This window comes from Mus musculus, chromosome 11 (assembly GCF_000001635.26).
Source record: "Mus musculus strain C57BL/6J chromosome 11, GRCm38.p6 C57BL/6J".
In the NCBI taxonomy this organism is placed as follows: Eukaryota; Metazoa; Chordata; class Mammalia; order Rodentia; family Muridae; genus Mus; species Mus musculus.
Genome location: NC_000077.6, coordinates 119945114 through 119957838, shown reverse-complemented (window position 1 = coordinate 119957838; position 12725 = coordinate 119945114). Strand labels below are relative to the sequence as shown.

The 12725-nt window shown below is 51.4% G+C and overlaps 1 protein-coding gene across 7 annotated transcripts in view; it reads right to left on the bottom strand.

Moving 5' to 3' along the window:
* Nucleotides 1–12725, bottom strand: part of Baiap2 (brain-specific angiogenesis inhibitor 1-associated protein 2) — a 66867-nt gene that overhangs the window by 48944 nt on the left and 5198 nt on the right. For all 7 annotated transcript variants that reach the window (XM_006531966.4, XM_006531967.4, XM_006531968.4 and 4 more), the window contains exon 2: nt 662–737. In XM_006531966.4, the coding sequence (XP_006532029.1) occupies nt 662–737 (76 nt within the window). The remainder of the gene's footprint in view (nt 1–661; nt 738–12725) is intronic.

The following is a 12725-nucleotide window of genomic DNA, read 5'->3' as shown; positions in this document are numbered from 1 at the left end:
AAAGGAGATGGTAATTCCTAGGGGACAGAATCTGAACTCATGATCTTTGGGATCCCACAGGTCTCTAGGGGCTATGCTACTGAGCCCAGTGCTGCAGAGAAGGGTAGGGCAGTGGCCCTGGGAGAGCCAAGGGGAGCCCTCCAACATCCTCCTTATGTCTCACATAATCAGGAGGCCAGCCCTCAGGGCTTTGGCTCAGTGCTGTGAGTTCCAATAGACCAGGCCCATGGGGTATTCTCCTCCCACATCTCACCTCAGTGACCTCTGGGATTATTCAGGAGATTGTTGCCATGGTCCTACTACAGGGTCAGGTGTGCTTGGAGCAGCCATCAACAGAATAGATTACGGTACCTGAGAGGACTGTGGTGCTGGAGGCCACTTGGTAGTGCTGTGGTAAAGTCCCCACTAGCACCAACCCCAATCCTTTACTTAACATGAAATTCCAAAGAATAGACATATCAACACCCTTGTCTCTAAGCAGCCTGCACTGAGACCAGCCTGTATGGTAAGGGCCTGTGGTCACAGTAAGTGCAGGGTCACACTCTGAGCATGGGGGTGCACACACACTCTACTCCTCTCATCCAGATGAGGCCTAGTAGCTTCTCCCCAGGCAGTAAGAGGCTGGAAGAAAGCTCATCTGCTAGCCAGGGGCCAGCTATACCTGCCAGTGCTTTCTCATAGTTCTTGCCCATGGCGATGAAGTTGCGGAGGCTGGGGTTGAACTGCTCCATGATGGTCTGGAAAAGAACAGAGAAAGCAGCGTCACCTCACCACCATCCACCCATAGCTGGGATCCAGGGCTCAGCCTGGATGGGGTCAGGAACACTGCCAACCTCCCCAAGTTGAAGCCCCAGCTCTGCCTGCTGTGAGCACTGCACCCAGGTGTGGACAGGAGCCTTCTGTAGAGGGCTGTCTGCACAGCAACAAGGGTCCTCGCAGGGCCGCATGGCACAGGCAGCACTCACAGCCATGGCTTCTGAGGCACCAGGCTGGCGGGGCTGAGTCAGCCGTGGGAGGCCACCCGTCGGCCACACACAAATGCTCAGCGACGCCCCCCACACCACCACCCTAACTCAACACACCAATTACCAACATCAGCTCTGATTACAGCAGTGCACAGCCTGATTTACAAATACCATGCTATGAACAATCCAACAGGCTCCGGATCTGTTTACACGACGGACTGCAGTCCCTGTGCCAATATCGGCAGTTCTTAGACTCAAGAAATTAGATTTTCACTGCGAAGGCCAAATAAATGTTTTAATTACATGGCATAAAAACAGGCACACACAAACAGCAGCCAAATGAGAATCCTACTAGCAGAATACCCACACTGTCAACAGCCTACGCCAGTCAGGGAAGACCCCAGGAGGAACTTTGAAAGAAAACCTGACCAGACCACATCCTAAGCCATGGGGGACAGTGCCGTACAAGGAGCCCAACTCTTTGAGGATGATGGAAACGGAAGCCACCAGGCTCTATACCAACTCTGTCCAACTGGTGGCCTCATTGAAGAGCCAACACAACAGATAAGAGGGACATTTAAAGGCACCAGGGCCAGTGTCCACAATGGGGCCTGGCTCTGGAAAACCCACGGGTGGATACATTCTATATTGGCCTGCCCTTAAGTATGGCAGGATACCATCAGCATGAGACATGAAGACCCTCCCTCATTCCTGGGAATGAAGACTCCAGCTCTAAGCTACCATTCACTCATCCCTTTCACATGTGGGCCTGGCTTGCTGACCCGTCACTCCACGAAGGCTCCCAGAACACAGGAACCTCACGCAGCAACACTTCTCAGCCAAATCTACAGGGCCGGGGGCACTGTCTTCCTGGTTATCTCTTCATGCTAGCCCAGAGACCACACATGGAAGGGACACTCAGCAACCAACCAATCTCCAGGTCCCATCCCACAACCAGCAACTAGGGAGGGGAGGCAGAAGGGCTCCAACAAAGCTGGAGACAGGAGGGCAGGAAGGACCAGTTGTGACTAAAAAAGGAGGCAGGTAGGCCAGAGCAGTGTAAATGCCCCCGGCCAAGCAAGCAGCCCTGAAGGGGCTCCAGGAGCAAACAGGAGAGGAAGTGAGTGAGTGTAGTAATGTCCCTCAGACAGGATAGGAAACTGGGAGGGAGCGTCTGAGTAGAGCCAAGCTGGAAGCATTAAAAAGGCCCCAGGCTGTAGAGACTCTAGTCAAGGGTCAAACAGGAAGTTAAGAGGAACCTCCCTGCTGATTATGAAGGGAAGGAAGGAGGTTCCCGTCAGGACCCAATTCCTTTGTATACCAGGCAGTGTCTGAGGACAGTTGGGACCTGACTGGAGAGACAGGAGAGGCAGACACAGGGGACAGGAAATTGAGGTGGATGTATATTGTGTTAGGGAATCTATCTGAACTGTGCAATCCAAAGAGTACCTGGGAAGCAGACAGGGGTGTTACATGGCAAAATGCTGAAGAAACTGAGTCTAGGAGTAGACCCACGAGTTTGGCTCTAGGAATGCCCCTGAGGATCCTGGGAGGAAAAGGAGGCTTAGCTTAGATCAGTCCTCTGAGCTTCATTAACATCCTGAATGACAGGAGAATATACCAGAAACCACTCAAGGCCAAGTGAGACAGACCGCTGAGGCACCTGCCATGCCTCCTGTGATGCAGAGGGCAACTGTAAGGTTTCACTTCCTCAATGCAGTTGAGCTCATACAGGAGGAATGCAAGAGGGAGTTATCTGGGCAATGTGGGTGTTGAAGTGCCAGCCAGGACACCTAGGCATGGCCACAGCCTCCACCTGCTCAAGAGCAGCCAGTTAGCCTGGGATGTACTGTGTCTGCTGTCTTGGCCTGAAGGCAGTGGCGGCAGCATGAATGCCATTGGGCTGACACTCTGAGGGAGGCCTCTCCTGGCCATAGAGGACCAGTTTCTTTCCAGGTCTGCAAAGAGACACCTGCCCTGGCTGGAAAAGTGGGCCTGCTCTGAAGGAGCAGGCTTATTTCCAGGCTCCTGGCCAGTGTCCTGACTTTTCTTTGAGTCACTTGGCTTCCAGCTACCTTATAAGGAAACCCAGTGGCTCACAAAGTGGGAATCCATTTGGGGTGTGTGCACATACAGGTGTACCCCCACATCTGCTTATGTCGGGATCTCTGAGCTCAGTCCAACTCATTATTCTAGGGTTCATTTAGAAGCCATTCTGACATAGTAAGCCATACTGCCCTGGTGGCTCTTCCTGCCCCACTTCACCCAGCCCCTCCTGGGTGAGTACACTCCCTGCCCACCAGCTCTAGACTGGCTCCTCATAAGAGAACAAGCTCGTGCCTGGAGCGGTGTGAGGAAGGTGCTAAGCAGAAGCAGTCAGCTGGAAGGGTTTGCTGACCAAGGAAGGGATGCCTTCCTTATCAACACCAAGGAGCACCAAGGAGAAAAGCAGAAGCTGCACTTTTGACCTTGCAAAAAATAAACAAGCTGGGTGCTAAGGGCGCTCTCGAGGCAGAGCAGGTCAGCTCTAAGTTCAAGGCCAAAGTTTCAGGGCACCCAGGGCTACACAAAGAAACCCTATCTCAAAAACAAAAACAAAAACAAAAAACAAAAACAAACAACAACAACAACAACAACAACAAAACCTTAAAAACAAAAGATAAAGAACAGAACAAAAGAGAAAAGTCAAGACAAGACAAACTCAAGATTCAGAGGAGGAGCTGAAGGAGCCTCCCCATCCCTGAAACCTAAAGCCAGCTCTCCATGCTGAGAGCTTCATGGTCCTCAGAGGGCACTCTCAAGCCTAGGGGCAACTGAGGCCATCTCTACTGCTTGGACAGAATCCTACTCAGTGAGCAAGCCTCACACTTCCTTCAAAACCCAGGCCTGTGACCTGCCTGTCCCAAATGCACTGTGACTGTGGGGTGGCTTTTGGGTGGCTTTTCTGGACCAGGAACTATATTTAGAACCAGAATTCTTTTACTTATCCACCTGCTCATTCAGTACTTATTAAAGATACCTTCCACATGCCACTAAGGGGTGCCTGCAAACTCACAGGAGACTATTCTATGGAACACGTCCCAAAAGGACTGGGGCTTTGGGAAACTCACCGAGAGATCAGCAGAGCTCAAGCCAAGTTTAATGTGGCATTTCTGCCAGGAGGTCACAAGCAGGGTGTCCTGCAGCTCACCCCTGCCCTCTTTTAAAGACAAGACCTCACTATTTAGCCCTAGCTGGCCTGGAACTTTCTATACAGACCAGGTTGTCCTGGAACTCACAGAGTTCCACCTGCTTCTGCCTCTTGAGTGCTAGATTAAAGGTGTGTCCCTCTACCCTGAGCTCAGGCCCAATTCTGTGGCTTCACCCCTGCAGCCAGGACTCACTAGAGAAGCAAAGCAGGCATCAGCTTTGCAGCCCAAGCAGTACCTAGGTAAGAGGGAGCCCCACAGCATCGTGTAGCTCCAGTGCAGGCTGCTTTGCAGGATATCCAGCAAGACTTGCCTAGGATGTCATGTACGAAGGGAAAAAGATCAATTCCAGGTATTATGTGAGCATAGAAGCCTGCCTGAAGGAGGTGGAGCCTGAGCTGTGCCTTGCTTGGTTAGAGTCAAAAAGGTAGGAATGTGTGTGCATTCTTTTAGATAAAAAGAGGCATGGGTTTCTGGAAGGAAATGGGCTTTGGGGTAAAAAGGGAAGAGTGAAGGCGACAGGGGTCTCGGACACAGAGCCAGGGTAGCCTCGGCAACCACCCTCCATGCCTCATTTCTGCAGTGTGCCCCTGCCCAAGGCTGTGGCCAACCCCTCTCTGTTCTGGGCAGAAGAGAAAGAAACAGACTGAGTGAGAATACTCCTGGCACATAGGCCTTAGCCCAGGGCTCCTTAGCAGCCCGTGGAAGGCTCTGAAGCATGTGCAGCATCAGAAAACCTATGTCTCTCTGTGAAGCAGGAAGAGAAACAGGACTGTTCCAGAACAGAGCACTAGACTCCTAGCTTCTGAGGGAGTGGTAGGTCCTACCAGACCCACAGGCCAGCTTCAGTCCACTAGGGATGTAGGCAGGTAATAGAAGAGATGGACAGACTCCAGTACCTTCCAGGAGCTGGAAGGGGAACCCAGATGCCACACAATGGGCTCCAGCAGAATCTGAGCACTGGCCTCACCCCAACCCCCAACGTGGTAGTTCTAGTTTCTCAGCTCTGATAGCTCCCCTGGAGAAGCTGCCAAAATTAAGAAAGAGACTCTGTGTCTTTGGCAGGGTGCCTGGATATGATAGTCATGGTGGCCTCCCATCAGGAAGAGCCAGAAGAAAGGGCCTCCTTCCTATAACCCCAGCTGTCCCCCACCCCACAGCCAGCATTAGAAGCACCAGAAATGACCATCTGAGACTGCAGCAAATAACACAGTGACAGTGACAGGCACAAAAAACAAAACAAAACAAAACAACACTGAGCTTGCTTTTGCTGGCCTTACACCCCTGTGAAGGATTGGTGAGTCTTCATAGAAGCTAAGCTCACAGGGTACAGAGGCGAGCACAACTGCCCCTAAGTTACCTGACATTGGAACCCCTCTTCCCAGACTGTTTCCGGAGTCTCTAAAGGTTTCCGGCACTCTAAATCTGACCTCCTGCACAAGGTCCCCAAAGGCAAAAGCCACACCAGGGTCTTACACCCAGCCTAGTCCCTACACCAAGAAATCCTTGGTCAGCATGTGCTGTAAAGGCTAGTCCAGTGGTCTCCAGGAAATCCAGAAACCAGGTCCGAACCATCTGCCCTGTGTGGCAGCCACCACCACAGGAACTGGTCAACACCCATTATTCCAGAAGTCTGGACATGAAACCAGTTTAACTATGTCTTTCCTGCCTGTGACAGGAATGTCCCGCTCATCCCAACCTCCACAAAAGCACAGCTTCCCAACAGACAGGCGCCACAGCTGGTTACCATGGTTTGGGTCACAGATTTTCTTTTTGGGTAGTTGGGTGGTTAGTGCAGGGAGAGGCACATCCAAACTGTTACTCAACAAACTCCATTTTTTTAAAAGACATGGTCTTTCTATGTAGCCCTGGTTGTCCTTGACCTTGTTATATAGACTAGGCTGGCCTTGAACTCACAGAGATCCTCCTGCCACTGTCTCCCAAGGTGTGCACCACCATGCCTGATTCCTGGATCCAAATTCTTGATTGGGTGCGGTATGATATCACAGCATGACACGATGGGGACCCAATGACATAAGCTGAAAACCGCAATTTGCTTAAATTAGAAAGAACAAGAAATACAATTAGCCTAGAAAGACAGGTCACCATGATAGAGACAGACAGCCCTCAGAACGTCACTCCTGCCAACTGTGGGGCAGATGATGTCATGGCCACATGCGCTGAGCCTCTAGTCACCATGGTCTAAATTTGAATAGTCTTTACAGAGGTCAATAAGGTTAAACAAGGTCACTAGTGAGGGAGGGCTCTAGTCAGTCTGGCTCGTCTCTTTATAGAAAGAGACCACAACACAGATACACAGAAGGATGGCCAAGTGAAGAAACACCAGAGTCCAAGTCTAGTCTGAAGCCCAGCTCAGTTTCCTGTCAGCAAATGCCGGTCGATGTGGTACTTCATTCACACCACCGACGCGCCTTCATAAAGCAGTCATGCACTCGGGACCCTCAGCTGTGCCTAGGTGAGCAGCAAGAAGCCATCCAAGTCCACAGACAGCCAAGTTGAGGCTCTCATGGCCAACACCTGCTCCTCACAACACATAGTAGTCCAGCCTTAAGCACCTGGGCCTCTCCTGAAACAGGGCTGGGATGCAGGCTACTGGTCTGACCACAGCCCAAGGCTCTCAACACCTCTCAACCCTACCCAACTTGTCATCCAAGTCCAAGATTCCCAGTCCCAGGGCAGGATGGGTCTACCATGGATGAAGATGGACAGCACGCCTCACCAACCTGAGATGGTCACTGTCAGAGTAGAGACAGGCTCTGTAAGCCTCTATAAAAGACAAAGAGGGGTGCAGTGTGCAGAGGGACCCAGGTTTGGTCCATTTCAGGCACCTCTGCCTCCAGCTCCCTTCTCCCTGCAGTGTAAAAGCCCAGTAGGTATGCAGCAATGCACTGGCTCTGTTAGGATCAGGCTCTGCCCTGGCCTGGCAAGGGTCCAATAAGACCAAGGCTCCTGTGGATCCTACCATCCCGTCTCATCCCATCGTCAAGGGCACGCTTCTTCCACTGCAGACTTGCTGCCATGCTTTCCAATGTCCACACTTCTTTGTGCCATCACCAGCAGTGGCTGGGGCATGTGTGGATCATCAGACACAATCCTCTTTGGTGACTTTCCCCTGCCATGACTGTATACTTCAGTCTACAAACTATTGGATCATGAAGAGGATGAGGAGGGCTGGCTGCTGACTAAAAACCAGAAAGTGGCCGCAACAAAAATAGTAGTGCAGGCACTATGGAAGCTTGAAAGACAATCCCAGAGATCCCCTCAAAGTGTTTTATCAATACCCCTAATGTTCAGGGGCAAGTGTTGGGGACCCTCAGAGGCTGACATCCCTGAGCTAAAATGCAGCTCAGAAGGAAGTGATTTCCAAATGTAGGTAACGTCTGTGGAAATCCTAACATTTAAAAAGAAATCTGGGGCTGGCGAGATGGTTCAGCGGGTAAGAGCATTGACTGCTCTCCCAGAGGTCCGGAGTTCAAATCCCAGCAACCACATGGTGGCTCACAACCACCTGTAATGAGATCTGATGCCCTCTTCTGGTGCATCTGAAGACAGCAACAGTGTACTTATCTATAATAATAAATAATTCTTTTTTTAAAATCTGATATTTATACCCCATCTGGCTTTTTGAGACAGGATCTCACTCTGTAACCTGCCTGACTTGGAACTCAACTATGTATCCTGGACTGGCCTTCTAAGGACTGGCCTCAAAGGAATTCTGCCTCGGCCCCAAAAGCCGGGATTATAGGCGTGAACCACCGTGTCCAGCTCTCCTACCCCATTCCCCAGCACTGCATAGAACACTGGAGTCTTGAGAACGCTAGGAAAATGCTCTATCACCAAGTTCTACATTCAAGAACAGCTGCAGTGGTGGCCCATGCCTCAGAGGCGGTGGGTCTCTAAGACCTCCAAGTGAGTTTTGTCTACACAGAGAGTTCCAGGCCAACCAGAACTATTTATAGTGAGACCCTGTCTCAAAACAGATGCGCGCGCGCACACACACACACACACACCTACAACAAGTATGAAATCACAATCCCAAGTCAGAAGGAAAACTTTCTCACTTCCACTTGGGTCTCTTGGTCTCTTGCATCTGGGCCTGAGGTATTCTGTGCAGAACTTCTTCCCCCAGAGGGAACAGGATCTTGAGCTAGCACATCAAAACTGTCTTCACCAGGCCCTGGGGTATTGCAGTGTTCATGCCACAGCCCAGGTTACACAGCTCAGGGTAAGTGGGGAAAGGGCCAGCTTTCAACTGGTGCCTGCGTCCAAGGACCAGACATTTCTTTATGGCAGCCCACTCTGGAGTAGGCAGAAAAGGTCCTGGTGAGGGCTGTAAAGTAGGGAACAGTTGAGGGAGCTGGGTGTCAGCCCCCCCCCCCCCCACTGCACTACAGCAGTCAGAAAGGGGTTCCTGTCAATGTTGGCAGCAGCTCAGCTGCAAGAGGCCTGCACAGACACGAAGCTCGGGCCTGCCCAAGGTTCTCAAGGTGACTCCTTGGAAACCAACAGCTAATGTCCCACCTTTCACTCTCCCCATGCCACCCTGGCCACTCTTCTCCCTTCTCACTCCCTGCTTTCTAATCTCTCTGGCAAGGGACCAGGCTCAGAGACTCCAGGACCCAGCAGGACAAAGCTCTTGCGGCTAACATTTTGACCTGATTGCCAGCCACACAACTGGGTCAGCACCTCCAGGGAAACAGAACATGCTGGGCCAAGGCTCCTCAGGCCAAGAGCTGAACAGCAGCCCCTGAGTGTGGGCAGATGGCAATTCCAATGTCACCTCTTCAGAACCAAGAAATGAAACTCAACCAGTTCCAACTACTGCTGGGTTCCTATCAGAGTCTGGCCACTGTTCCAGGCCCTGAGAATACATCAGAGAGATAAGTCACCCTGGTCACGGGGTCAAATGGGTCCTAAGTTATTGAGCCTGGACCTTGGGAGTGCATGGTAGGTGTGGGAAGGATCTGATGAGCAGTTCATACTGTCTGGGGTAGTCTCCCTCTGGACCTGTAGTCTGAAGTTTCCTAGGATACAGTTCAGGGGTGCAGCTGTGCCCCTCGACCTCCCTGCCGCCCCAGGCTGAGGCTCCTCAAGTCATCACGCAGCTGTACTTGCACAATGAGGCTAGGGATGACTCAGAGAAGGGGGTGGCAGGGGGTTGGAAGAAGGTGGCAATGTGGTCCACGCCTGTCAGTAATTATTCCAGGCACAGGCAGGGATCACAACACAGCACAGTGGAACAGCTAAATTAGGTAAGCTGACAGTTGCCCTGAGCACAGGCCTTTCAGGGAGTGCAGCTTCTCTACCTTGAGGCCTCAGGAGAGCTCTAAGCCAGGACAGGAAGGCACCATGGGAGGTCCTGGAGAGGATCACCAGGAACTGAGACAAAGCACAAGGCACCTGCCCTAGTCAGCAGCAATCAACTGTCCAAGTGTCCACATGATAACAGACACAGGCAACACTAGTCCAGAATATTTAGCAAAGAGGGAACTATGAGGGGCTAAGCAAAGACACTCCCTCTGCTCCTGCAGTGACACCTAGCTGTCCTGAGTAGGCCTCACAGTCGCTCATCCATGAGAAGATGGACCACACCTTAGGCTCCCTGTGGCTTGCCTCTCCCAGCTCCTATGAAGAAGCTAAACTGTCCCGTGCAAGATCCTCTTGCCTATGTCAAAGGGCAGAGTGCAGACCTCAGGGGCTGGCCCTTCAGAAGTTGCAACCCAAGAACATAACAGCAGCAAGACTATAGCTCCCAGCAGCATCCATCCACCACCCTCCTGCTGACAAAAATAGGGAGTAGCACCAGCCTTCACTGTGACCTCAGGGCTGGCTAGTCAGTGTGTGCAGTAAGCCAATCTCTCCAATAAAGATTTACACTCCAAGAAAGTCCCACTACCCAGCAGGCAAAGGCAAGCACTCTTTCAAACCAGCCTGGACACAATGATGACATGCCCTACAGCCCCAGGTGCTCCTGGAACATCAAGGTCATCAACAACTAACAAACACTACCTCATGCAACAGTGCACTGGGCACCAGGCACTTCATAAGTCAACAGACTTGATGACCTAGAGGACATGGCCTGGGGACATGGGCTGTAGAGCTGGTCAACTCAGAGGTCAGCATGAGAAACAAGCTGCCTTTTGTTGCCCTGGCTGTTCTACAAAGAGACAAGATCTGAACTGCAATCCTTAAGATGCTGGTGGTAGACAAGGGCAGGTAACCTATGAAGTGCGTGCTCAAAAGACAGGCATGGGCAGGGCAGTGGTGGTGAACGCCTTTAATCCCAGCACTTGGGAGGCAGAGGCAGGCGGATTTCTGAGTTCGGGGCCAGCCTGGTCTACAGAGTGAGTTTCAGGACAGCCAGGGCTACACAGAGAAACCCTGTCTCAAAAAACAAAATAAAACAAACAAAAATGACAGGTACGGGCAGTCCGCTCAGTGAGAGCACACTCAGCCTCTACTGATAGGCCTGCCCTGGAAGTACCTATAATACAAAAGGAGGACACACACACATGCAGGACACACACACAAAAGGTGGCTACACAGCACTGTAGCCTCTCTCCTCTCAGCAGGCATGCCCTGCCAATTGGTGTCTGTGAGAAACCCCACTTCACTGTAGATACCCTTCTTAAAATAAGAGACAAGTACCACTTCGGTCTGAGCAGAGAGGTTATAGTCCCATGCTTCCAAAGTTCCCCAAAATCATCCTTCTAAGGAAGTGAGAGGGATGTAGGAGTGGTGGTAGACTCCTCCCTCCAGACTTGTGTTTAGCACAACAGCTCCAGGACCCTTTTGGTACCTGCACCTTCATTAGATGGCTACAGCTTTCTGCCAACAGCCATAGTGTGAGGAACATGACCAGGCAGCTGCTGGTAACAATCTCAACCACTCTGCCCCCAGGCCCTGGAACCACAAACGTCTTCTACCAGCTTTCCTCTCAGGAGGAATGCTAGTACTACTATTCTTGAAGAAGTGATTGCCACCCTCAATGGGTTATAGGGTTACCCAGAAGTCAGAACTCCTTGTGAACTATAATCCTTGAGAAACCACGAAGCTCAGTCAGGCATAAAGATGCATGCCTATTCATTCTAGCACTTGGAAGGTGGAGGCAGGAGAATCAAGAGTTCAAGGTCATTTTCAGCTACACAGTGAGGTTGAGGAAGGTCTAGTCTACCTGAAACCCTGTCTCAGAAAACTGACAACAACAATCTTACTTGGGCTGGTGAGATGGCTTACCAGGTAAGGGTGCTTGCCACTAAGCTGACAGCCAGAGTTCAACCTATAACCCATGCAGAGGAGCACACACACTCATGGTTGTCCTCTAACCACTCTGTGGGAGCTGTGGCATGCGCCCCCCCCAAGCACACACACACACACACACACACACACACACACAAGCACACACACACACACAAGCACACACACACACACACACACACACACACAAGCACACAAACTTTTGAGAAGAAAAAAAAAGGCCAATCATTTACTCTTAGCACTAGGGAGGCAGAGGCAGGCAGATCTCTGTGAGTTTGAGGCCAGCCTAGTCTATATCATGAGTTCCAGGACTGTCAGGGATAAGTAATGAGATCCTATCTTCAAAACAGCAACAAATTTGCTAACTTGACCTGTTCTCATCCCACTAGGATCTCATAGAGCATGTTTACTCAGAGGGATCCAAGAGGGCTCTGAGGCTTTGGGCTGACTTCATTCTAAAGACCACGCTCTTTCACCTGTGGCAGTAGACCCTGCCTCCAGTAATCTATGCCCAACCCAGGTGCTACCTAGGGTGAACACTAGCCGGCCTCTACTCTCTGTTGTCTGTGCACGAGGAAGGGGTCTTCCTTGCCTGAAGCTCCCCTTCTCTGAAGGGCCCAAAGGCCTATGGATGAGCTCCTGGTGAACGTCACGAGGCTGCCCTGTTTTCCTTCCCTTCATCTTCCATGAAATTCCCCGAGGACACAGCTCCCAAGGGAACCGAGCCACCAGGAAAGAGGTCAAAGTCTGCATTCTTCCAGGAGGAAAATCAAAACTGTACATTGTATTCTTGAATTCTTAATCAGGAGGGCCAAGGACAAGCATCCTTCTTTGCCAAGGCAAACACCACTCAGAACTGCAGCTGAAGTGATGCAAGGGCCAAAGCAAACAGCGGAGCCTGCATGGCGGGTGACACTGAGCAGAGCCACGTCCCGGCCTTCTCAGGAGGTACTGCCAGCATATCTGCAAGCACCAACCAGCATAGGAGGAGCCCCTAGTAGAGAGTCAGTTACTCCATGTCCCAGAGAAGACAGCATGGCAGACTGGCTGGACCGGCCTGAAACTGCACACGTGTGACTTTGGCTCTTCTCTGACTGTGCCTCTGTGTGGGCTGGATATCTCCCTAGCCCACATGCCAAAGCTGCCCAACCTGTACTAGCACCACCATACATCATACACATCAGTGACAAAATACAAAACGAGAACAGAGCACAGGAGTCAATGACTAGGCCTCAGTGGATACAAGAGCCACCTGCCTACACTGCAAGAAAGCCCTTCAGACATCTACACCCGA